This window comes from Salminus brasiliensis, chromosome 8, assembly GCF_030463535.1.
Source record: "Salminus brasiliensis chromosome 8, fSalBra1.hap2, whole genome shotgun sequence".
NCBI lineage: Eukaryota > Metazoa > Chordata > Actinopteri > Characiformes > Bryconidae > Salminus > Salminus brasiliensis.
In genome coordinates, this window is record NC_132885.1 from 12,399,002 (window position 1) to 12,426,940 (window position 27,939).

At 40.9% G+C, this 27,939-nt stretch overlaps 1 protein-coding gene across 1 annotated transcript; it reads left to right on the plus strand.

The window, feature by feature from the left end:
- The first annotated feature begins 732 nt into the window (after nt 1–732).
- Nucleotides 733–27,903, plus strand: tmem198aa (transmembrane protein 198aa). Its single transcript, XM_072685646.1, has 5 exons — nt 733–1,147; nt 19,036–19,338; nt 21,299–21,874; nt 24,893–25,164; nt 26,004–27,903. Exons 2-5 carry the CDS (start codon nt 19,170–19,172, stop codon nt 26,154–26,156), a joined length of 1,170 nt encoding a protein of 389 aa, XP_072541747.1. The 5' UTR covers nt 733–1,147; nt 19,036–19,169; the 3' UTR covers nt 26,157–27,903.
- Nucleotides 27,904–27,939: the final 36 nt, after the last annotated feature.

Below are 27,939 nucleotides of genomic sequence, written 5' to 3' on the forward strand. Positions count from 1 at the left end.
AACTGCAGCGCATGTGAATTACTGGGTGCTTATCACTGTTTTTAAAAGAACTCTTCAGCACCCGGTGATGCTACAGCCATCCAGGATCAGGAGTCCTGAAGGGCACAGCAGGCCTCACTCTCTCTGGGTGGGTATGATGGCTAGCTGATGTTAAAAAAATAACAGTTAGTGCTCTCCTCCAAGCGTGTTCAGCTCCTTACTGATGTTGTGGTAGCAGCAGTTTAAAAAATATGGTTGGCTTCATGTGACTAGGATTAGGCATAACTTTCACCCTCCTAGCACTGGTGGTACTGTGTGAAGAGGTCTAGAATATGGGAGTATAGAACCAATAGTGTGGGAATTGAAAATGATTAAAATCAGGGTGGGAATTAGGAGGAAAATAATAAATGAGCTACCTTTCTCAAAATGTGCCTTTTGCCTAGTTTACAATACAATACTGAATACATTTGGTGTCGAAGAAAACAGCCCAATCAAAAGGCCAGGTATGTTTACAGTATAACAGTATAACATTTGGGGTACTAGTACTCCAGCAAAATGGTCTCATTACCTTCATTAATGCTTATTTAAATATAATCTAATACCATGATGTGGGTGATGATGGTATTAGTAAAGTAATATAAATGACCCTCTACTCAGCCTCTATCATACTGATGTGTACTGCTGTCTGCTGCCTACTGCCCCCCCCCCCCCCCCCCCCCTGCTCTCTCCAATGGTACAGTCCAAACAAAGCCTAGAGCGGCTGAAAAGCTGAACCGAGCTGGATCCGCTGGACCAAACTGAATCCAGCAGAGATAACACGGAGACACTGACCAGCGGGAATGACCAGGACTTCTTTTAACCTGACCTTGTCTGTCAGCACAAATAAATGGCTTTGGCTTGCTTTCAACAAATGGTAGCGCTTCTCATCTCCACCACAGAGCAATTGTGGTGAGGAGAAATTCACCTGTTATGAATATCCAGACTGGAAATGGCCGTTAAACTCAGCCAATGTGCTCGTATTCATTGCTGAAGACACAGACTTGAGCTTTGTGGAGGATGTTGAGCTTATTTACAGCGTTAAGGCTCGAATAGTTTCCACAGCAAGGAAACACGAACTCCTGAATGAACCGTGGTGGAGGAGGAGGAGGAGGAGGAGGAGAAGGAGGAGGTAAGTTGTTTTTTTTGTGTTGGTGTGGGTTCAAAACACAATACACGACACGAACCAGAGGATTTGGTCATTTTTTTACATGAGGGCAGATTTATTTAGTGGCAAGCAATGGTACAATGGTGCAAGCAATGTTGCGTTAGAGCATCTGAATCGTGAGTGTTATGGGTTGTGGTGGGATGGGACACTGAGGTCCCTTCTACATTAAAAATTAAAATATAATAATCGTTATTGTGTGTGTCAGAGCATCTTTCTTTTATGTATCCCTCCTGCCTGGTTTCCTATTAGTTGTATTGCTATTTAAAACATCTAAAAATGCCAGAAGAAGCACTTGAAGACGACGTGCTATTGTTCTCAGCTCTCAGGAGTCCTTTTGTTTCCTCCCTCTGTGTCTATTGGCTCTCAGTGTTTTGGTCCGTTTTCATTCAGCAGCTTGAATAACGGTTCACCAGCCCTGGTATTATATATATATATATATATATATATATATATATATATATATATATATATATATATATATATATAATTGAATGGCAATCAACCATGTAGGTATTTATCTAAGAGACAGTGATCACGAACAAGCCCTTTAATGTAATTTTAACCCTATACGAGCTAGTCCCTTAGAAAACAAGTGAAAACAGCCAATGTAATGTCACGTGGTCAGGGTGACAGAAGGTGCTGTTTCTTTTATATGAGAAATGGAGGACATTTATACACTGCTGTGTTTTTATGGCACTTTAAACAGAAGATTAGAGGCCAGATACTATGATATGTGAACTGTGGGAATGGGCTGTGTACAAGTACACCGTGTTCACAGAGCTGCCTGGACTGTCTCCTAGGGGCTTTTCATTATGAAGATCCATTGCTTTGGGGGGATCTTCTGCTTTGTACTATTTTGTCTTCTCTAATACTAATTTGGAAACATTGGAAATCAGCCCCTGATCTATTATTTTGCTTAAAACAAACTAAGCTTTAAGATGAACTGTTTTATTTAAACCATTGCTTAAGATGATCATATATAAAGGCCAACAGGCTCAAACTACCCAAACACTCCTGCCCCACAAGAAGAAATACACAGCTAACATCACACTGTACAGTCTGAGTTTGTGGTGTTTTAGGCTGGGTTTGTGACTGGAATTCTTACTGATATGTATAGAGTTTTCTGCTGATATCTTAAAATCCATACCTACTGTCATCTCTAGTCTGTAGCCATTAATCCAGTTTGGTAAAAAATGTATGGGCCGTTGATCTTCTACACTGATTTATTTGACATAAGCCAGAGTATTATGAAGCCAAACATGGACAACTATACCTGGTGGCTTTACACACCATTGGGCACTGATAAGGACAGCTTTCGTATGTTTTTTTTCTGTGAAATGGTTCTAGCAGTGTTCATTCAAGAATCAGTTCATTCAAGAAACAATCCTAGTATTTAGCACTAGGGTGTCACTGTCTCCCCATTCTCACCAAATCAGCAGACGTCTGAGTCACTTCAGTAGAGCTTTTGAGCATGTAGTGTTAATCACATTCTGTTCAAGCAGTTTTGCACTTCACACCTCCTTTCTAACAGCTAATTGACATGAAGCAGGTAAGAGTAAAAAAAGAGCAGGCAGAGTGTGTGTACTCTTTGGCATGTGATGGCATTAATCTTGGCATCGGGGCCTGTCATGCATTGCGTACACATATGAAACATTAAAGTGTGTGGATTTGCAAGTAATTCTACAGTCAGATGACGGTCTTACATCCCTGTTTTCCCAAAGAAAATGATAACAGAGTTGCTGTGGAGGAATCCTATCTCTTCTGGTAGCTTGTAAGGGAGTCTTTGGTGGGGGAGAAGTTCAGACACACTGTTTGATTTCCCTCAATCTTGTCATTCTTGAGAAGCATGAGACCCAGCCATCAATAATTAAAGAGCATGTACTTGATCTGCAGACATTTCTTGGTGAAAAACAGTGCAAATTAAATTACAAAGGAGACACAGTTGCATTTAGAAGATTTAAAAGCTTTTGTGCTGCCCATATTTATTGACCAGCAAAGTGCCTGAGGGAATGCATGCAGGATGGGGATAGAGAACTGTGATGAGATTATAAACACATCTTTACTGTAACTCTGCTTTTAAATAAGCAGAGATTGCACTGGGTTATGTTTCTGTCACTGGGATGTTTTTGAAAAACTGCATATTCTTAATTTCACAATTAATATTGGCTGTTCGCTGCACATGAAAAATCTAGGAGTCTAAGGAGTCTACCAAGTAAAATCGCTTTGTGTTCCCAAAAGTTTAATATCAACTACTTGAGTTATGGATGCACAGCTTGTATAATCTCAGTAGAAAACCAGTGCCAAAAGATTGGGACACTCTGAACAGCCACACATGATCCTAAGGTCACCATGCCCAGTGCCAAGCATTGGATAGAGATGTATAAAATAACTTTTGGGTTGCATTTTGTGGAGTGATGAAGCTCCATCCAGTTCCTTAGGGATTAATGCAAGAAGCATTTGTAATCCAAATCATTCAACATCATTACCTGACTTAAGTATTGCTCTAGTGGCCGAATGCAGGCAAATCATCCCAGCAATGTTCTAGCAGCTAGCATAAAACCTTCTCAGAAGAGTATTGACTGTTGCTTAAAAAAAAGTAGACAACCTATTTATTACTAGCCTCAATCTTAGGAAATGTTTGGTAAGCAGGTGTCTATAAACTTATAAACTGGAGATGTAGTATGTAAACCATGTTTAGGGATAGGGAATCCCTGATTAGGGGTTTGGGGAAGAAACTTGTTTTGCTGAGAGTCTGGGAGTTGTACCAAAAATGAACTCATTCAGTGTTCCATTGTTGGCCCTGTTACCCCAATCTGCTCATAAAACATGTGCTTTTATGATGAGATGCAGATGTGTGGACACCCAGGCTAGCGTAGTGGTGGTGTGAACTGGCGAGGAGTGGCTGGGGAAGCGATTAGGAGGGTGAAGCTGAATGAGATCTTGTATAATGAAAGCAGTTATGTAATAATGTGGCTATGAAGGCAGCGGCAGTGTTCCTCTGAGGGACCATCCAACTGAGTTACGCTACAGCAGACCAAACATTTTCGTATCTCATCTGAGATCAAAGAAGGGAGAAAGGGAGGGACATGGTAAGAGAGAGAGAGAGAGATTAGCAGAGAAAGTGAGATAATGTGATTGGACGCAAGCGAGCTAAAGTGAAGAATAGAATACATGGGAGATTGGGAGCGAGATAGCAGAAAAGACACAAAGGACCAAAGGAGTGTGAGTGAGAAAGAGATAGAACAGAGGGGCAAGTGAGAGAGAGGGAAAGTCAGTGTTAATCCCATTATCCCCGTCAGTGCTGTCCTACCCTCCAGCTACAGCTTCTACGTGTGGATACTGGTCCGGGGGGCAGCTAGCGGATTGAGCTGGATTTAGTTTTAGTGGCCATGATTTAGAGAGTGCTGAAGAAACATACTGCTGGTAGTTCCAAGATTAATTGCACTCATTATAAATCTTCATTAGAGTCAGATTCAAATCAGATTATTATTATTAAGGCTTTCACTGCCAATTAAATGATTAATTAAGTAATCTACATATTATTTAGGCAATTAATTAAGTAAACAGAGCTTTTAAAAAAGGCCAAATTATATAAATTGACTTGATTGACAATAACAATATAGTTGTTTTCCAAAGACTCCAGAATATCCTAATTGATAAATGGAAATCTTCGTAAACCAAATTTTGAGGTTCTTTTTGGGCCTATGAATCAGTGGTATGTCTGGAGGAGAAAACAATGTTATGCCTTCTCAGAGGAATCTAAATCTGAGGCATCATTGGACCTTCCAGCCAGACAGTGATCCCAAGTATACCTCAAAGAAGAAGAGTGTTTGTCAGTCGCCTGACTTGAACCCCATAGAAAATCTTTGGTGGAATACAAAGAAGGCAAAATCAAGAATATTAGTAAACTAGAGGCATATGTAATGGGTCACTCCTAAGGATTCCTGAGGAACGCTGCCAGAAGCTGCTGTCTGGCTATGCATTACGTTTGCAGCAGGTCATAACAGCTAAACGGTGCACTACTAAAAATGCTTGTCATGAAGGGATTGAATAATTCTGAGACTGCAGTAGTCATTAAAAGTGGCATTTTGTGTAGAATGTGGAGAAGTATTTGTTGTTTTAGTTGAATTGTCCGTTTGTTTGTTCATAGATTGTTTGTTTGATTGGTTTATTGAAAAACAGCAAGTTTATATTAATTTTGATAGTAATTTTAATTAAAAGTTTCCTAGGGCTGTGCTCTTTGTTATGCAACCATGTTTTAGGACTGCTGTAGATCTGTTCTAGCTAGACACTTCTTTTAATTAGTAAATTCATTCACTCATTGCTAACACAGGTGATCAACTACGCACACAACTTATATAACCTCAATAGAAAAGCACTGCCAATACAAAGCGGCTAGAATAGCTGCACATGGGCCTAAGGTCACTATGCCCGATGCCTTATATAGGCTTGAGGTGTGTAAAGCCCGCTAGCATTGGGGTTTGAAGCTGTGTAGCTGCATTCTCTGGAGTAATGACGTTTCATCCAATACTGTACTTTAACCTCTAGCGTAAAGTCTAGCGTAAAAGTGTAGAGGTTGTTACTGTCGCAACCATGTCCCTAAAGATATGAAGACATAGAGAGACATTAAGACATATATTATGTCCAATCCTGGAGTGCATCTTTCTTTAATGTAATGTCCTGTAAGTTCCATCCAGAATGCTGTGTAGTCCAAGCATAGGTTTAATCCCTGTCCTGAAGGCTGGCCCTCGCTGTATGTGTTGATACAGACAGTTTCTGTTGAACAAAACACAAAAAAATGCTGTTGCTAACTGAGGACATTGACGTGTCCAGTTAAGGGAACTATGTGTAGTTCTTAACACATCTGTGTTGAATGTGTAGTGGTGTCAAAATCCACTGTGACTGCTCAGATGGATTATGGATGGTTTAGAGCTGACTCATAAGAGTATCCCCCATCCTGGGAGTCGTAGATGTCCTTGGCACTGCATCTGAAGACTCTGCCTTATGTTGCTGAATGTGATATAACGGCACATAGTTGGTGGTTCGTCCAGGTCTGTGTAATATTAATCATTAAGACTTTGAAAACCCTAGTGAATGCTTTGGGACAGTTTCCTGGATGAAGAGGAAGTCCTGTCTGAAAATAAATTGCAGAGAGTTGTCTATTAAAATTCCATTTGGTCTACGCCTAGGCTTAGTCTGTGTCTTGAAAGTAAGCATTTTATGTCTAATGGCTCTGAGCCATGCCTTTGAAAAGTGTAGTGGAGAATCAATGCACCCAGCTATGTACACTCATCTCATATGGTAGTGAATGCAAGTGCTTTTGCGCTTATTGACTCTTGGAATTCTCTTCATTGAAGGGTGAATCAATTGCTTTATTTATTTGTCCTTGATTTAAAAAAAAAAAACCTTTCAGTCCTCAGTTTCTTTTTTGCGCTATAGTCACCACAAATGCATTGCACTTGTGTCTTAGGCATTGAGGTCAATCAGCCAGCAACTGGCACAGCAGATATGTGTATAATGGCTGACCCTTGCGCTGGTTTGTGTTCTTCATGTTGGACTTGGCCAGGGAGCGCAGCCTTAATCTGAGTAAAGCCTATTTGGCTCCCTGTCTTCCTCTCAGCTCTGTGCACCCGTTCGGTTCAGCTGAGATGATGCCTCCAGCTGTTCCTCTGTGTGAGAGTCTAAACAAACTGTTTTGATACATACTTGGCTTTTAAACTCCACTGCCCACTGTGTGGGTTGGGGTTAATGTCAGAGGCGTAATGTGGCGGACCATGAGCAGTGAGTGAAACAGGAGTGTGGTAATGCAATGCTGCATTGATCTGAACAAGACGGATTCCACTGCATCACTTCATACAGTAAGAATAGACTGTGATGTGGATGTCTGGCACTATAGGGAACACAACATGAGTTCTGGGTGGGTTAGATGTTTGTACACTGTTAAAAGTGGTCTTGCTTCTTGTGTTGATGGTGTGCAAAACATTTTTTCATAAAGATGCTCCTAATGGTCTAATGTTATAAGGCTGTCTATCCTCTTTCCTTACTTTAATGACATACTTTGTTAGGTTAGTCACTGAATAGAACGCATTAGCCAATTGTTTTTTACTTCCAAGGACTGACCTGTATGAGATTGAGGTCACAGAGGAACACTATGTTGTACCGGCGCATAAGCGATGAACCTCGCACAATAACTGCAAGTTGTTGCAAGGAGGCCTCATTACACTCCATCGATACATCCATGTGTGACCACTTGTTATTGGGAGTCTAGCAGTCAGCGTTTGCCTCAGTTTGAGTGGGCATTGTCAGGCTTTCAAGTTTTTTCACTATGGGTTTATTATCTCAATGCGTCTTCACCAGCTTGAGGCCTTGAAGACACTCGTTCTGTTTGCACTTTGAAAGGTTGAAATGTGCCGATGAGTGCTGCATGTTACATCAGCAAAAGCGCAAATAATTGCTACCATGTGGGAGCAGTAGACTTGGCATGTTCTGGCTCTCCAAAACTCTGCCATAACACTTAGAGTTGCACTGAAATATGGTTTAAAACTTTAGATCAACCTATCTTTCTCTTGGAGTTTTGTTCCAGACCCAGATTTTGACCTTTTACTTGCAGGCGCCTGTTCTGCTGAGTCTCAGTGGGAGAGTGATGGAAAATAAAGAGTGAATGTTAGTCTTTGTGTTTTAAACATTATACTGGAGGAACTGAAACCACAAAAGCACAATTAAAGCCAAAAATGTGGGGGTATGGATTTTGGGAGGGAAAAAACTTGCAAAACTAACGAAAGATATGATCTGGCGTTTAATATAAATATAGCAGTAACTGTCTTTGATAACACAGAGTTGCTACTGGACTGAAACTCTGAGCGATGTATTCAGGAGTCATTACTGTAGTTATAACAGTTTTTTAAACGTTGTTAACCAGATAATTAGTCATTTTTTGCAGGACTGTAGGCAACTTCTTATTTGAAATGTAAAGTGAAACCTTAAATGTAGCAGCAGTTAGGTAAACTCCGCCCAAACACGAGAATGCAATTACCTTTTAGCGTAGAACGGAAACTATGGCATAGTATTAATATCTAAAGGCTATCTGGCTTATTAGGTCAGTGATGTTGATCAAATTACCACTAAAAATCAGTGCTTCACATCTTTTAGAAAGCATGAACTTCTTAGAAATCGCTGGCATATTGTAGGTGTGACATAAAGACTGCTGTTAAGCCTGACTCACAGTCTTCATCAACACAGCAGGAACTAGACAGGTAGATGAGGTCCAGACCCCATAGGTGTTTGTTTCTTTTGTTTTTTTTTGGTCAGCACATAGAAAGCATGAACTTCTTAGAAATCGCTGGCATATTGTAGGTGTGACATAATGGTCAAGCCTTGGCTGACCATCACTATGTGCAGAATATTCTTTGCGTCCTTTTTGTTTGTTACAGGGAGTAGCTGAGTTGTAGTGGAGCCTTCATGAACTGCATGAACTGCAATTTTATTTACCACTTACCAGACAAACTGGAAAAAATCCACTTTGCTTCTGTAAGCTCACTGTAAGCTCAATAAAAGTGGGTCTACCAAACGATTTGGCAAGTCTGGCTCCACATCTGGTCTCTACTGCTCTGCATCTGTATCTACTGGTTGCGAATTTTACAAAAAGCAAACAGTTTTGGTCTCATTTTGGAACGGAAGGGGGTGGAATCATGACGTCCATGTTTTGTACATCGAAGCATGGGGAAAAAAACGATAGTTGGTATGTAGTGACATTTAAATGATCTTGATATTCAAAATTAATTATCAGCCCGAAGGGAAGCTTTTAAAACATTTAAATAAGAATAATAATTCACTAATAATTAATAGTTATATATCAGTTATTCAATTAATAATAATGAATTTGACACCCAATTTCACCAAGTTGTGGATGTTGTGTTTTAGGCCTGCTTTATCTTTTTGTCCCCCGGCCTTCTTCTTCCTTCTTTTGCTTTGACTATTGTCCTGCGTGCCCCCCCCCCTTCCCTTCCAGCCTGTCTTTCCCTCCGCTCTTCCCTTCTGCTCCAGTGCATGTCTGAGACACTACTCATAGCCAGGCCAAGAATAACTCAATAGACGCTCTGTATCAGGCCCAGGAGCAGCCTGGGAAAATCACAAAATCATTTGATCCACACACAAAGTCTGTGGCAGAGGTCACTTAGCTCCTTTCTGAGTATATCTAAAGTGTGTGTGTGTGTGTGTGAGAGAGAGAGAGAGAGAGAGAGAGAGAGAGAGAGAGAGAGAGAGAGAGAGATGTACCTGCATGTTAAGGAAAATGGAGCAAATGGCTCATTTGTTTTTGCAAATTAACATGACCATGACTAATTGCACTCATGGCTTATTGATTGCTAAATCCCTGCACTTGTCAAAGCCCTGTTATCTGAAGTCTGATGGCACATCATCCTATTGATGCCATGGAATGATCATTATCTAAGCCAGCAGTGATGAAGTCTCTTGATGAGATGAATGATGGACTTGCTGTTGTTGTGCCCCAGTGTTTTGATTGTTGTTCCATTGTCTTTTATTATACCTGCTTTAAGAATTAGAAGAATCAAGTACATATCTAGTCTCTCCTCTTTACGTTACTCCTCTGGTCTCCTCTCTTCTACGTAGTTCTCCCCTCCACTGTGTTTAGTGTCTTGAGTCTGCTAGAGGCTCAGTGAGTTTAGTTGGGGGTTCAAACAGGGGCCTCTTGGTTGGAAACGATGCCAAGAGCGTCATCAAGCGCTCTCTGTTTCCTCTCCCCCAGATGCACTGCTTCGTTCAGTGTGTGCTGGTGAATTCAGGTCTGTAGTAAAGCTTGGCTGGCTGAACAATGCAGGACTGATCTGAACTAGTGGGATCATATAGGTTCATTATGTGCACTGAGCAAGCATTCACTCACTTGATGAAAATGATGGTGTTAATGGTGATTGCGCCCGTCAGCTATGAGATGGCTGATGAGACACAAACACACAATCACAAACGCACACTTAGCATCCACGCTGCAGTGTTTGCAGAAGCAGTGATTATACTCTGGCTCTGAGCGTCAAAATCCATTAACAATCTGTGTGTGTGTGTGTGTGTGTGTGTGTGTGTGTGTGTGTGTGTGTGTGTGGAAAGTTTAGAGATTATCACCTAAAGACATTCCGGTTTAAAAATCTGCTGGATATAGAAGAGCAGATCATTTCTCTACAGTGACAGTTGTTCTATATCATCACTGACTCTTCTTATTGACTCCGCTCTGCATTGCTTCAGCTTTCGCCCACAGTTCAGGTAGTTAAAGCTGAAAAATATTGAACTCAAAAGGGCCTCCTAAAATCAATCCACAACTGTTGGGAAGTAGCTTCTTTACTTTAATCAACACAGTTTTTTGGGCTTGATGTATATCAATAAGTAAAAAGAAATATAAGTGTATAGGATATAGGATATTAGGAGGAATATAGAAGTGTCAGAACAGTTAATGTGTGCATGATTCAAATATATGCTGTAAATAACAGGCAATAATAATTTATTTAAAAACTCCTAAGATATAATAACACGCACAAACGCACACACACAGCAGGGAGGAACCCAAAAGAGATTTGTGCAGTTATTTGATTTTTTTTCATGGGTGCCTTTAGTAGTGCTGATGGTGCCAAAACACTCTGCCTTTTTGGAATGTAATAAATGTGTCCTACCTGCTGGATGTATCAAAATGATTTTGATTATATAATTATATAATTACAAACTGTAGTCCATCTGTTTCTCTACATACTACATAGCCTCCTATTCTGTTCATTCTGTTCTTCAATGGTCAGGACCCCACAGGACCACCACAGAGCAGGTTATTATTTGGGTGGTGGGTCATTATCATCACTGCTGTGACATTGGCATGTTAGTGTGTGCTGTATTCCAGTGCTGCTGGATTTTTAAACACCTCAGCATCACTGCTGGACTGAGAATAGTCCACCAACCAGAAATATCCAGCCAGCAGCATCCTGAGGGCAGTGTCCTGTGACCACTGATAAAGAACTAGAGCAGTGTTTCTCAACTCTGGTCCTGGAGGCATCCTGCCTTGCACATTATAGTGCTTTCCCTGCTCCCAACACACTCGATTAAAATAATCTGCTCAATAACAAGCCCTTTCAGAGTTGCAGTGGGGAAGGAAGTCCACTGAAATGTACAGGGCAGGGTTGAGAAACAAAGAAACACTGGACTAGAGGATGACCAACACAAACTGTGCAGCAACAGATGAGCTTCTGACTCTGACTTTACTTGTTCAAGGTGGACCAACTAGATAGGGGTGCCTAAAAAAGTGGACAGTGAGTGGACACTGTGTTCAAAACTCCAGCAGCACTGCTGTCTGATTCACTATCAGCACAACACACAGGCCACCGTGTCAGGGTCACTGTAGTGCTGTGGGGTCCTGTGGGGTCTCGAATTCTAAATTTCACAGCTGCCTAAACTCTTTGCACAGTACTGAATGTGTTTTGGTTAGGTCCAACAAAGAAAATGGTTCCAATGTTATTGTGCATCCCTAAAAACACACACACACACACACACACACACACACACACACACACACACACACACTCATACAAACAAAAAAAAATCCAGATACGGACCAACACTCACCCATTACAATTCTGATGTCATGCAGGTCAGGAGAAGGGGAAAGCCCATCCAGTGCTAATGGAATTTAGACTAGAAGCCCTAAACAAGATTAACTGGGTTTAACAGAGTCTCAACCCTGTCCACTGAATCACTCAGCCTTACACACACACACACACACGGAAATGTACACATTCTTTTTTCTCTTTCACAACACACACACACACACATGCATACAGACACTACATCCCCACTCAGTCACCCTTCTCTCTGAGACTTCACCTCAAGATTCCTCCCTCACTCCGCCTCTCTCCAGGCTACCTCATGCCAGGGAAACCTGTGCTGACTGCAGCAGAATAAGGAAATGAATGGTTTATGAAGTTGCTCTTTTATCTTTGTTTGCCTTGAAGCCCCCAGACTGCCTCTGCTGTCTGCACTAATACTTGCAGTAAACCTGTTTTTTCAGAGTGCAGCAGTTCATACCGAGTCAGACATTGCTTTGAGCCCCTGTGAGCGCCATGTATATGAATGCAAATGAATGGAGTGTTATGGTTTATTGAGAGATGGAAGTTATTGGCTCAGGCTGGATTTCTGTTTTTTTTTTTTTTTTTGGTGATGATTCAGCCTTATTCATTGTTTTGTTGGTTTTCCTCCATATTTCTGTTTAATATTATTTATGCTTCAGCATATCAAAAAGTCATGTAAATACTATTCCAAGCCATGTGAACATAATATCTTGCGTAACTCAAAATGACTTCAATGCAGTACATTTTCAGGACATTGTGGAGAAGTAGAAACTGAACTACCTTCAACTGACCTTATAGCTGACATGCTTTGAAGTACTGTGAAGCATCTGATTCTGTAATAGTCCTTGGCGTTAGTTACTTGGGTCTGAAGTTTGCTCACAGAGATGATTTTTTTTTGTTTGTTTGTTTGTTTTTTACTTTCTTTATTGGTTTTATATTTTTGTTTGGTTGTCACTATGCACTCTGGGAGCTTGCTAATCCACCATAAGAAGAACAAAGCTGCCACATGTGCACACACATTGCACAGCCGACTCACTTAGCTACGAAAATGCATTACTCTTACATTTTCCACAAAACAAGAGATCTCAACGGCTCTGCACTCCCTAGTGCACAGGTCGTGAAATAATGGCTTCTGTAACTGAAAAATGCATTATGTGCCCAATAGTAAGTCATGTGGGATTCAGTTTTAGAGAAGTGCTTAAAGCACCAATGTTTGAAAGGTTAGGCCATTAATCTGTTGAAAAAGGTGTGTGTGTGTGTGTGTGTGATTGAGACTAAGCTTAGTCATAGAGTAGCCCAAAAATCACCAGAGTAAATGTTACTTGCTTTGTTTCTACCTGGACATGTTTATAGACTCATGAGCCAAAACATTAAGATCACTCATGGATTAAGGAATAATGTTGATTATAGTCAAATAATGGTGCATGTCAAAGCCCAGGATGTATGTTAGATAGTAATTAAACAGGATAAATGGTCAGGTATAAAGATCTAAGCAACTTTTCCTGCGACGGAGCATCTCAAAAATGGCAAAGCTTGTGAGATGTTCCTGGCCATCTTTAGTGGGTAATTACCTGCAGTGGACTGAGGAGGGACAAGTCAAAAACCAGTGATGGGGTATTGGGAGCCGAAGGCTCATTGAAGTGTGAGGGCAGTGAAGGGTATATAATTTGGGTGAAGCAATTAAAGGCCTGCTGTGGCATAGGAGCACACCATAAGTCTTGCAGTATTGGAGATGCTCCGACCCAGTCCTTGTCAAAGTCTTCTCAAAATCTTTAATGATGATAATGGGATAATTTGTCCCAACGCCCCCTGCTGCATAGCTGTAGACCAGTCTGTGTGCTTTTGCTAACCCCTGTCCTCTCTCAAAAGTGCCTCCAATGGGCACACAAGTGTCTGGACTGAACCTTAGAACAATGAAAAAAGGTTGTTTGGTCTAATGAACCCTTTTTTTATTTTACATCACTTGGATGGCTCAAATTCTCAATCTCTTGAGTATAGAAACGTTGCTTGGAGAATTGTTACTTTGGAACACCTAGAACTACAAAAAATGTCTCTCAAGACGGGTGAAAATGCACCAAAAAATCTTAATGTCACAATGCAATAATTGTACAAATGTGTCCACGCATTATGGCACATAGGCATAGTCAATAAAAAGCAACATTAGGGTCTGAACAACCACCACCAATCAATACTCAATTCCAGCATGGTCATGTCATGTGCCATGCTCCTCCTGCCTCCCAATTCTAGTCTTGTTAGTAGGTCATAAATCAGCTGAAGACAGTCATTATTTTTCTTTTACTCAGATTTTTTTGTATGATGATAGTATCCAATTTTGAACCCAGTAGCAGCGGACATGTCTGTGATTTCTGTGTAGAGTAAGAACATGAACCATGTAGGAACATAATTACTGATAATTCATTTATTACTGATTAAATTTAAATGGAATAAGCTTTATGAACAAAGTGTGGTAAAATCAGTGCATAGGCATCCTGTCAAACCAAGCCTAAATCGGATAACCTTGCAACAGTATGAAACCAAGAATCTGTCAGAAAAGACTGCAGCACTGAGAGAAAATACTGCAGCAAGGATAGTGTCTTGGATTGAAGTATGCTATGGTTTCCTGACGATAATAAGTAATATTTAAAAATCACACACACTGTGCTCATTACTGTTGATTAGGTTTCTCTATTGATTCCTCCCACCATGTAGCCTGTATACATACTGTTACCAAAGGTAAAATGATCTCATCACAATCTCTCTAGAGAAGGAGCTTTTGAATTTGATACAGGAATGTCATCTAGTGCTTGTGTTTTGATGCCTTCTTATTGATCCTATTCTAGATACAGTATATTCAGGCATTTCTGTTTTTCATATTAATTATATTATCCATGACTTGCCCATATGTCTCTTACCAGACTATGTGATTAGACATATGCACTTGCTGCGGCCCCAAAGTGTTTCTCATGCGGTAAGTGTGGCAGCAGCGCCTGATGGATGATCATGCTCTCTCAGGCTATGTGTGGTTGATGCTCTGTTTAACCTGAACAACACACATACACAAATGGACTGTATACACACACACACACACATACACGTGCTGGCACACACAGACACACACATACACACAGCAGTCTGGCCTCATTCTGCTGACATTCTCTCTGCGGGCCTCTCGGTGCCCTGTGTAAAATATTCATGTGGCTTTCCACGCTCAATAGGGCCCGTTGTGCTTCATCATGACTGACATGTCATCATGCTGCAGATGAGACCACGGTTCTCTCTAAGCAGTGCCCTGCTGAGGACCAGAAGAACTGCAATGGGCACGGTGGAAAAAAAGAGAGGTGATTAGCCTTCATAGAGTGAGAGAGGTGGTTATGGAGAATGAGTCTGTTGGCTGCAGGGCTCTTCCTAGTCCTGCATTGGAGATTGCAGTCCAGGAAGCGGTGCTTGAGTGAAATTCCTCCTTGTGCTTCTTCCTGCCCTGCGTGTTTGTACGGTTTAGCTGTCCTCCATTAGAGGGCTGGGCACCAGTCCAAATTGATTTGCGTTTGCATGTTGTAACGTGAGCCTGTTGTGAATACAGCACCGCAGAAGCATTGTAAGACTGTCTGTACAAGGAACAGAAAAAAAAGCAGGGCATAATAAATAGGCCTTATTTACTGTCACATTTCTCTCATCTCTATATCACCGGCTCTTTCTGACATACACTCTCTTTATGGTGGGTTTGTTTACATGTCTTGGGTGTTGAAGATCATGGAAGGCGGGGAGGAGCTGAAAAGGAATCTTCAATGCTGAAAAAACGCAAGGCGGGATAAAGCTTTCATTGGCTCTCGAGCTGTTGCCATGGTGGCGGGCCTTTCTCTTATTTGCAAAACGCTGTATAACCTGGAGCATCCCAGAATCCCTTGGTTGTTATGACAACAGACAGGAAGTGAGACATTGTTATGGTTACGTAAGACCTTTTTCTACTATGCTTTCTTTTTATTTGCTTAACATTCATCTCCTCTAGGGTCCTTTGCATTCATCTCCTCCAGAGGCCTTCGATGTGAGCATTTTAGCTTTGGGCTTAGGCATCTTTACTGACTCATGTCCGGTTCTCTGTGTTTTGGCTCGTTCTGCTTTCACTGATCAATTCAAGCGCCCTAAATATGGTCATCTATACTGCTCCAAAAACATTTGACATTCAAACAAACCCTGGCTTTGCTTCTACCAGAGAGTGAGGTAAACAAGACTGATGTAGAGAGAAGGTCACATGGTCAGCACACACTCTCATTCCTTCTCCGTTCATATTTGATATTCTTTCAAGTAATGTCCGTAATGCTTCTCCCCTGACTTACGCCAGCTGTCTTGTGTAAGTCAGGGACTTGGGCGAACAGCAGCTCTGCCACTGCCTGTCCCGCCACAACATGTATAGTGGCACTGCATGAATTGCATTGCTGATAATTTATGTCAAATATTGAACATTTTTAAAAAGATCCCTGGTGATGCCACAGCCATCTGTGACCAGGGTTCTGAGTGCATAATTGACCTCACTCTCCTGGGGAGGGTAGAATGACTTCACACCCCCCCCCCCCCACTCCCCCCCCCCCAACTTATGTGGGCATCTGTTAGCTGAAGCTGACATAACAGAATTGGCAGTTAGTGCTCTCCTATGAGCATGTTCAGCTGTGCCTAATGACATTGTGTTGGTGGCAGTTTGAAAGATGCGGTTTGCTGACTTCATGTGATAGCGATGTGGCCCCCTACAGAGCAGTAAGATAATAATCACATAATCTTATTTACATATGTGCATCACGTAACACAGCCTCCCGCACTTGTTAGAATTCATTTTGCAACAAATCATTCGCTAATCTGGAATTTATCACTGACCTGGGACATTTTTTTAGCAAAGTTGTTCTTAAAAATATGTAAACATCATCTTGTATCTCAAACCTGAGCATAGCTTGTTTATAATACCATGCACTTTTAGGGATTTTTGTTGTTGCTTCTTGTTTACAAGCACCTACTTGATGAAAAGATGCATAACATTACCTTAAAACCATTGTAAAAACAACAGTTTGTAAAAAATTATATTTACTAATAATATATTTTACTAAATAATTCTTGTTTAATTTCTGAGTCAAGTTGACAGACCTACACTATGGCAGAATTGTTGAAAAAAAAGGCCGATAATATCCACAGGGGGCTGCATTACTGACAGCCATGCAGTTCGCTCTGGTCTACAGTTGAAGCTGGAGGGGTGTGCTTTTAATGGTTTTCACATATGCCTTTTAGCATGGGTCAAGTTTTCAAACTGCTCCAGAACGAAGATCTAGAACAAAGAGAAATGGGCAAAGAGATTATGACTCTCGGTCTCCTGTTTGTCTCATATCTTTCCCCCCATCTCCTGCATTCACTGCATTTCATAATGCATTACATCAGTGCCGTCTTACATTGAACTGAGTTACAGTAAGCATTACCGTCAACAAGACTGTGCTGTGCTAAAGCCACAGAATAAAACTTGCTTCAGTCTATACGGTCCAGCTACAAACTACTGTAGACTGTGAGAGAACTCAGATTTCAAGTGATCATGTCTGCATCACAAGAGCATAATTTATGTCTTCAGATTAAAGTTAACTTAAAATGGACAGTTGTAGTGTCTGCTTTAATGAATCCACAACACCAAGGTTTGGTTCCCTTTCTTAGTGATGAAGAGGGCCCCCAGAGCCTCTTATTCACTGAAGTAAAATGTGTAATGTATAATGCTGTTTCTTAGTTTTTAGTGAGTTTCAAAATATGGTAATGCCTTTTGGCTTGTATATAAATTCCTGAGGGCTATGGGAAGAAATAATAAATTCAGTAATGGGAAACAAATATTCTCTGTACTGGCCAGTTAAATTTCACTCTATTGCTGTTGGAGTCCTGTTGAAGAGGCAGTCGTTTGTCAAGAGTCTGCAGTATCAGTCGGGTGATCACTTTAATTAGAGTTTTTTTTTTTTGCTGAAGCAAGCGTTGTGAAATAAAAGATTCACAGATGAATGGGTTTTCTATGAAACGCCTCAGATTTTAGGTGTCAGAAATGATACTGTTCAGGCTGTTGGTTCTTCAGTGCGCTGCTACAGTTACAGCAAGAAATATTTCCTTTTCAGTAATTTAATACATGCCCAACACAAAGCAATCAGTGTGGACAGTCAAGTGGAACAGTACAGAGCCAACGCTTCACTGTGAGGTCACTCAAAGCTCACTCTGAACCCTCCCTGGGTTCTTGTAGTACATGCTGGGAGCACGTTGGAAGTGTTGGAGATTGAAACAAATGTGTTGATTATGAAATTCTTGGCTGGAATATCAACAGTCACACTTGGCTGTACAAATTAACAAAGCCTTTGGACAAAAGCAACATACATGTGAGTCAATCAACAAAGACCTGCTTTGGTATGAACCCTGTGGTATGATCTGGTTTCTGTATAAATGGCTTAAATGTGATTCGATCTATGGCAAGTCATAATGGTGGCCATTATTTCGTAAAGGAAAAGCTCAGTGAAAAAGCAAATGAACAAGATTAATTTCTTAACCAAGATATAGCCCGTCAGCAAAGACATGTTTGCTATCTGAATGTTTGCTTTTTTTTGTTGTGAATGGGAGATGTTAGGCTAACATTGTACCAATCTCTGAAAAATTGCACCCAGTTCCAGACTCTTTATTTGTTTGACTCAGGAACATCATTGTGGTTTTAAATGCAATATAATCTACTTTAGGCTACAAAAAACAAAGAATTCTTGCATATTTGGAAACGTCCTTTACTAGCAATACCTTTATCCAGACTGCTACTTAATGTAGTTACACAGTCCAGGACTGATCAACCCTGTTCTGTATTTTTGCTCATTCTTTTGTGCAAAACCATTTCAGTTCTTATACTTATTTTTGAATGTCTTGCTTGAATTTTTGACTCTAACTCTCCTGATTTGAGCCACTTGTATTTTGGGTCCTATTATGGTATTTAGGTTATGTTACTGAAACTAGCAGAACCCTTTTTGGTGCAGCAGAGAACCACAACCATGAATCTTTTAAAAGGGTTCTTTAAATAACTACATAAAGCAGGTTGTTCATAGTAATAAAAAATGTTGAACTGAAATTAACTGAAACCATTATACAATTTTCGATGCAACAGTATCATTGAACTTGGTTTTTAGGAGTATATAGTAACTGATATGGTCACATGACCACTTTATGAATGACCTTTTTTTTCTCCCCCCCCCCCCCCAGGTGAATCCTTGTAGATGGGAAACTTCTCTTGATCCTGTCTCAGTCACCTCACCCCATTCTTCCCTTCATTCCCCTCATCTCACTCGGTCCTTTTCATAAAGCTGTACCCCTTCTCCCCTCCCCCATCTTTCATCATGACGTCCACACCCCAGCTGCTGGCCTTTAAGCTGGCCCCACCCTCACAAGATGGCAGCATGGATCGTCCATTTAGCTGTGATGAGGAGATTGAGCGGCGATATGAGGTTGTCCCTTCTGTCGTCTGCTCCATGTGCTGCCTCTTCGGCATCATCTACTGCTTCTTTGGTAGGTGGCATGGCATTGCTGGGTCAGGGGAGGACTCTTAAGTGAATACAATTATTGCATTCTATACACACACAACTACAAGATCGCTCTGACTAGTTACATTTCTGTTAAAGTCAACATAAAACAGCAACCAAGACACTTTTCTTCTGCACAAGTGGTTAGTCTGTTTAACCTTAAGAAAGGGCTTCATGTTGTAACAAGCAATTATTTAATTCAAAATATTTGAGATGAATAAGCCCAGATCAATTGCTTGTCTTCACATGGAATGTATCTTTAGGGTTGATGTATTTATTTTTGGCAGGATATTAAGGTGGGTATTATGAGTGAAGGGTACTAATTTTATCCATCAGGATTTAATTACATTTATTAAATTGTGAAACTCTGTTAATATTAAAAACATATTGAGTCAGACACTCCTTTCAAAATGTGAAAAATTTGAGATGCTGAGCATGTAAGCCTGTTTTTAGAATAGTGGATGATAAACCATACGTCTCGGCCATGTTTCTGCTTAAAAAAATCAATGGGCTTCTTTCAGCAAAATCTTACTAAGAATTTTCTTGAATTTGGTGTTGTGAACAAAAAGTCTACATTAGAACTGATAACAGCTATGCTCTTAAAATGATGGATCCCATTGACTGAACTAATCCCATTTATAAATAAATTTAAGGGAAAAGTAGATTAAAAAGAATTTGAAATAAAAAATAAAATATGATATAGTGAACTCTGTTTAACATGACCTGTTACAAACTTGTAACAGCTGTAGTTCAGGTTGACTAACATCTATGGAATAAACAAACACAAATTACAACAAATAACAATAAATAAAGTGCGTTTTCTTTATTTTTAGGGGGCTTCACTGCAAGTACAGTGAAGTACCCAAAAAAAGAATACTACCCCTAATATGTTTGCATCAGAAACTGAGTTCACTTAATAATTCTCTCGAATTTGACAGCTGGACAGCGATGGCCAGTGCCTGTCCCTCTCTATTAGATAAGCTTCATCACTTTCACTGGACTGTGAAATTTGCTTTCATTCCCACTGAGGGAAAGGCAGAGTGAGTGTGAGGGAGAGAGGCATCGAGGCCACTTCAGCTGTGACAAATAGCGGCTTATAGAGGCAGGCTCTCCGGCAGCATGCACATACTCACTGTGCCCCGCCAAACACTGAGCACAGAGGAACCTGTCAAACGCACACATCAGGTGGTGACGGAGGGGTAGAGGTTAGATAGCTGGGGAGAGACTGTTATGGGGCTGTTAACCTCTTTGGTAAACTTCAGCACCTTTTTTTTAATTCTTATTATATTTCTTATTCCTTTATTCTTTTTTTCTTAGCTGCTTATTTTTGCAGTTGAATATGTGTAACAGACTGAGTCTACACGAACGCTGGGGAACGATTAAGTGCATCATGATTCATGACATTTCACTACAGCTTGATTAAATTATTTTTGAATGATTCAGAATGATTTTTCTTCCCTCAGGTGGAGCTTGCTTTTGAATCCAAAACCATGCCTGCAGGAAAAATCTACCCAGTAGTGAAACCGAGATGATTAAACCAGTACCCCAAGCTTGTTTTTATATTTTGGGGAAATTTAATGCAGACAAATATCTTTCCTTTTGATCATTTTTCAGACCTTTTTAAATTGTATCTATACAAGTATCTTCTCTTAAACCTTAATCATAAAAATGTCAACTCTAATCATGAAATATGATTAAGTGTTTTAACAATTTACTTCAATTGTATCAATCAAGTACAAATGTATGTGTAACCAAGTGATGTCACTTTTCCGTTGTAATAATTACAGCATTCCCACAAAATTCCCACATTTTTAAAATCTTACCACTTTCTTAAAATGATTTTCTCAAAAATCCGCTTTTCTGTGTATTAATAAACATCTTCTGCCAAACCGAAATGCCAAAAAAAAAATCCTTTCTTGTTATCTGCTCTTCTCCTCACCTGGCAGGCTATCGCTGTTTCAAAGCTGTGATGTTCCTGACCGGCCTGATGTTTGGCTCCATCATCATCTTCATGCTGTGCTACAAGGAGAGAGTGATGGACACACAGCTGAGCGTGGAGGCCAGCGTTGGCATCGGCCTGGGCATCGGCACGCTATGTGGCCTGGTCACCATGCTGGTGAGGAGCGTGGGTCTCTTTATGGTGGGCTTGCTGCTGGGCTTGCTGGTAGCCCTGGCCTCACTGGTTGTTCTGGAGGAGTTCTACCACCCGCGGACGGTGTGGCTGCCACTGGGCGTGCTGCTGGGCTCAGGCATGCTGTTCGCCGTGCTTACGCTGCAGTGGCAGCGGTGCTTCACCACCCTATCCACCGCTGTCTTCGGTTCAGCCGTGGTCACCGTTACCGTGGACTACTTTGTGGAGCTGTTCGCGCTGACCCGCTACATCTACGAGAGGGTGAAGGTGGCGCCCGTGCGGCCCGTGTGCTGGTACACGTGGGTGGTGATGGGGGTGTGGCCTGTGCTTGCTGTGCTCGGTGTCCTCATTCAGTGGAAAGTTACAGCAGAGGGATACTCGCACACAGAAGGTACTGTTTCCATTCAGTCACTGCATATTAATTGCATAAATTATTAACGTATGTACACATGCATTTTGTGGCCAAAAGTTTGTGGACACCTGCTCATCCATTGGTTCCTCCATATCCAAGGATAATAAGTTTGTCCTTCCTTACCTGTCAGTAACAGTCTTGCTGTGAAGTGTTGATTGCGTTCAGTCACAAAAGGATCCGTGATGTCAGGTAATGATGTTGAATTAGTAGATCACATACGCTACACAAACTCATCCCAAATACATCGGACGGTGAACCATTATTTTAGAGAATGTAGTGGCACTGCTCCACAGCCTCTAGTCTGTGCTTCGCATTGGACAACCTTAGGCTTGTGTGCTGCTGCTCCAGAACATCTAGATTTGTTATGGAGATTATATAAGCTGTATATGTGAATATATTTGAACATGTATGTGCATTGGGGAGCAATAGGTGTAACTTAAAGCAGATGAAACTACACATTACAAAGGGGTGTCTGGCAACATTTAGATAAATAGTGTTCATGCAGTGTAGAATGCCCTGTAATTATCCCAATCGGCAGTATTTTTGTCAGTTTAATTACAATATATTAACATTTATGAATATTAATTTCTGTAAAAAAAGGGAAATGTTGAGAAGAAATCTTGTCTTCTTGTCCATAGCATAGCTGTACATTCTGAGGGCTGTACATTTGTAGAGCAGTGTGCATTTTTAAGCATCAGTGATCAAGTATTGGCACATTTTTGATGTGGTTTCCCCGGGGCTTACAATTACTATTTCTACTCGTTATATAACAAGCACTAAATTTCACTGTTGGTTGTCCAGTGCGGCTGGGCTGGTGAACAGAGGTCTGGGATGACACTCTATTTGTGGCTGTCCTACTTATCACTGCATGTGATGCTGGACCTGTGGAGAGCAGACTGGTTCTGCTGCGTCCCGCATACTGGCTTAGTCAGAGTCGCTGTGGGAAACACTGACCTGAATGTGGTGTCTGAGGATTTGTGCAGTTGCTGTATCACTATTAGTTCTGAAAGAACCTGAGAGTGTGTGTGTGTTGGTCAGGACAGAAAATAGCAGTCGGTTTTTTGTCAGCTTTAGTGCAGCAGGAATTCTCAGGTGATCAACTGGAACCAAAAAAAAATTAAATATTGATATCAAGCGCCAAGAGTTCTCGATCTTGGTGAAAGATCTGATTATAAAGCACTGATATCTTTTATACTTTTTATAGTTGGTGTGATGCAGACATGCTATTTTGGTTATAATAATAATCACATTCAAACCTCACTGTGAAGATAATGTTGATCATATCATTAAAAGACTGACTGATTACAAATAAAAGTGAAACCTAATTTAAAAACTTTAAAAACTGCTAAAATTGTTGAAAATATTTACATTATTTAAATTTTGAGTTCTGTTAATATTAAGAAATTCTCACTTTGTATTACTACAGCAATTACAGGTTTAAATTTTAACCATGAAAATGCTATATTGTTAACGTCACACACAAACCCTGTATATCTGATGTTCTCGTTTTAAATTTTGACAAAATTTGAATCTAGTAGTTATTGACTTTGTGTCAAAATCTCTGTGATAAATAGATCAATAGAAATGCTCTAAAATTAATCAAATCTTTTTATATTCACTTCCATAAGGCAGTAGTTAGAGCCCTGGTTTAATGATAATATGATTTGGGTTTGATACCTTTCATTACCCTTAACCCAGGCCTCGCCCTGAGCTCTAAATCTGGCTTTCTTGGCTGGGATATGCAAAAATTATTCTTATTAATAAATGTCATTTATGACAGGGTTGCCAGTATAGCTGCCACTGCTGTGCCCTTGAGCAAGGCTCTTAACCCTCTTCTTATGTGTGTGTCTGTGTGTGTTCACTGCACATAGGGGTTAAAGGCGGATGCCAGATTCCATCTGTGTAAAGTTGTAATTTTGGCGATTTAAGATTATTGTATGACTGCAACGATCTGTTGGCCAATATTACAAAACAACAAAGATTTTAGCTTCTTAAATTCAGTATCCGTCTCCATCACAGAGTGTTGGTAGTGGTTAGGCACAACATCATAAATGGTGTGTGGAAAAACTGGAGCGTAAGGAGTTGTCTGTGCAGGGAACAGATGGGATGTCACCTGATGCAGTAGTATTGTTGGATGTCTGACACCTAGAGTCTCTCCTCCTAAGACACCCGACATGGGAGCACACCAAAACAATTCACAAGACAAAACAAACCGACGCACGCGGCCTCAGAATCAAAGCGTGTGCAAGAGGGAACGAAGCTTCAGTGGTACTGGGGGCAGTTGCCATAGTGACAAGCTGGGGCCCCTCTTTATAGGGGAGGAAAGAGGGACATTGATGAGGGAGGGGAAGCGTGGGATAGGAGGGGCATTTGTGTGTATGTGTGTTAGAAAGAGGGAGCTCATTATGTGAATTCTCTGACAGATGGGGCCCGTAGCTGTCAAGACATAACAGAGTGACTAGAAGGACAGAAATAATCCGGCTGCCTCTAATAATGGCAAGGAACAGAATGCGAATGCTGATATAGGCATGTGGAGCAGCAGAATGTGTCAAAACACTCAACGGTTTGTTTGGCATTAGGGTGGCGGATCAGTGGGCGGGATTCAGGGAGCTTAGCATCTTTCACTTTTCAGGAAAAATGTGAACAAGGAGAGGGGATGTATGGATGAGAACGTTGTTTTTGTCTAAATGACAGGAAATATAAGAATGGTGTATGATGAACAAGCTGATCTTCTGAGTCTTCCTCTCTCTCTCTCTCTCTCTCTCTCTCTCTCTCGCTCTCTCCCTCTAAGTCTATCTCTCTCCCTCTGAGTCTATTTCTCTGTCCCTTTTCCTTTCCTTTACTTATGCCCAGCACTTGTGCTATTTCTTTCTTTCTGGGACAATGGATGGATAATGAGCAAGCTGACTCCTTTCTCTCTCTCTTTCTAAATCTTTTCTCTCTGTCACTCGCTCTGCCTCTCACCCTCACTCTTTTTTTTCTGTCTCGTCTGTAAAGTGTTCATCAGTCACCAGCAGAGGCGAGTGCAGCTGATGAAGATTCGTCAGAAGGAGGAGAGGAGGGAGATCAGGAAAAAGAAGAAGAACACGAAGCCGCAGAAACCTCAGCAGCAACAACAGCAGCAACATAAGCAGAAGCCCAAGTACCACCACCCACCCCAGACTAACCCTCACCCCACCAACCCCCCACCCAAGGCCCAGCAACCAGAGCCCACCTATCGCAGGAAGCCCAACCCTATACGCCGCTACGATGGAGACGTGCTCTCCCCGGTAAAAGTTCATCTCTTCATCTGTTCCATTGATTTGCTCCCATCGCTCAGTGCAATGCTAACTAACATAGGTGTCTGACATACAGGACTGTACAACTGTCCAATTACAAAGTATTTTAAGGATGACTGATCCACGTTTGACATTGTTTAATCAACATGGATTTTATGAAATGGTAGTATTATAAAATGATGTACCATACTATTAACCTAAACCTAAAATGTGTCAAATATTGGAAACCATTGTTTTAAAGGTACACACACCACCACCAGTAGGTGACTTTCAGCACTGCTCAGTGTCACTCCTCATTTATTGCATTAAATTCAGTTGCTCAGAAAACCAAAAGCTGTAGAAAGTGACATGCGGTGTCAGTCTAAAAGCTTTAAGATAAATAGGCAAATGTTAATAATAACTTTACTAATTTAGTTGCATTGTAACTAGATGCCTTTTCAAGTTGCCGGTTTCTACTTCCCTACCAGAATCCGACACCCTTTGACTGTATGCATGTTACGCAGCAAAAGATTATTGGATTTCTTTTATTTTTGTTTAAGGGTTAGTCGTAGTTGCAGTAGATACAGAAATTGAGTGTTTCTCTTTGATGCAGACTCTACACTGCCCTCTGGTGATTAGAGTTCAGATATCTTAGCATTCTTAAATATGAGAAAACTGACATGCTTATCCTAATTTACTCTTTTTGGTTTGACGGATTGACCATAAGGCCTAAATGTTAAATGAAGCATTAACAATGACCTTCAGTTGGTATATTATTCAGAAATTAGGTACAGATTGCACCTATAACTGGCTTTGCCTCTCATTTTCTCTTTTTCTTTTCTGTTTTTCAGAGCTATATTCAGCATTTCCGGGATAGACATGTAGACAGGCGTGCTTATTCTCATGGCAGGTTGATTGGCAGGTCCCATATGGTGGACATGGACTATGATTGTGGCTCTCAGGTGCCTCTGACAGCCCATACAGGCCCTGCAGCCAGAGTGTAACCCTGCCCCTGCTGTTGAGGAGCGTTACATCTCAACCACATCTCCTCCAGCCCACAGAAACTTTTCCTGTCCAGAGGCTGAAAGGAAAAGATGCTTGTACCCCGAAAGACCCACATACTATGGCCCTTTTTTGTTGTGTATAAGTGGCAAATTGGGCTCAGTTTTTTTCTAAGAACTTTATTTAATACAACTCTGAGTGGTAGCCATTTCCTTTCCTACAATGAATTGTGTGTGCTGCTGCTCAAGGTGTGTGAAAGGATGTGTGTGTGTGGCCCTCTTTTGGTCACTCTGCACTGTCTACTGTAACGGGAAGAGTGGTCTTGTTTATGTGGGGGCCATGTTAAAGACAGGACCTAATTCAGTCTGAGCATGGGACCAAACACAGCATGATTCTTTCTGAAACATTTCCATCCTCATGCAGCAATCATGCTTTACACAGCTACAGTTTGGAACAGAAATATGAGCAGTTAAGGGATGTACTCTTGTCAATGAAACTTGTTGTTTACAGCACATAAAGGCCCAGTGATGGCAGAAAACAGTTATCTTCATTCATCAGGACTAATTGCCAGATTCTGTGAACTCTTATAAGGAAGGCCTCTCTTTCTTCATTCAAGGGCCACTGCCGAAACCTCTACTTCCAAGCATGCACAGTAACCGTTGTAAAACTGATGTTGGTTCTCCGCCAATGTATCATGGAAGTGAAGCTTGCTTTAGTTTTATTCAATACTGGTATAGCAGCTCTGTGGTGGTTTTATGATAATGTGACTACACCGGCTCCTCATTATGTCCCATAAGGCTTAGTTAAAAGCCTCCGACACTTGTTGGGGTGACTCCCATTAGAGCCGATGGGGCTGAGGCAGCAGTGGAGCCCTAATGATACAGGCAGAGCTGTGAACACTAAGGGAACTTTTTATACAGAAGATTAAAAAGTGTCCTTGTCTACTGTGAAGGTTTTCAAAGGAGCCAAGGTATTGACGGAAGATGTGAAGGAGATTTATAATGGTGGGCTAGCCACGTTAAACAGGGAGTGTGTGTGTGAGATAGAAGAGGTAGAAAGAGAGTGAATGACTGTTTTGGTGTGTGTGGACAGTAGAAGGGATAATGTGTGTGTGTGTGTGTGTGTGTGTGTGTGTGTGTGTGTTTGCGCCTGGGTGTGTGGATAAGGGGTCAAAGTCCTAATTTATCCTTTATGAATTCAGTGTTTGTTTACACCCCCCCATCCCTCAGCCCCCTGTTCATGTCTCTCTTTGGTGAATGAGTAGGAGTCTTGATTCTGATCTCTGAATTGAAAACAGCTGAAAGGCTCAGCCTCTCTGTTTACTGTCTCTTTTATCTTGGCAGTGTCCATCAGGGGATCACCTGTTGCTCTTGTACATTTTGTACATTTAGCTGAATGCTGTACATATTCATAAATGCTGTACTGTATTACTGCTAGTGTTGTCACCTGTCATGTTTTTGTGTTTGTGTTTCTTTTCCTAATCAATTATTGCTTAATTACATCTGAATGCGGATTAAATGTCATCGTGTGTCTGTTGGGGGTATTATTTATTTCTAATTTATTTTGGAAGGTTCATCTGACACTTTGTCTAAGAGCAGAGATTGGGTACTTTGAAAGTGGATGAAAGATACCAACAGGAAAAGATGGATTTGAGCCCATGATCTTTGTCTGTTTATTATTATTATTATTATTATTATTATTATTATTATTATTGCTGCATGTGTTTATATAAACCTTGTTATGATAAAAGTGCTTCTAAAGACTTTGTCTTATTTTTTTATATGT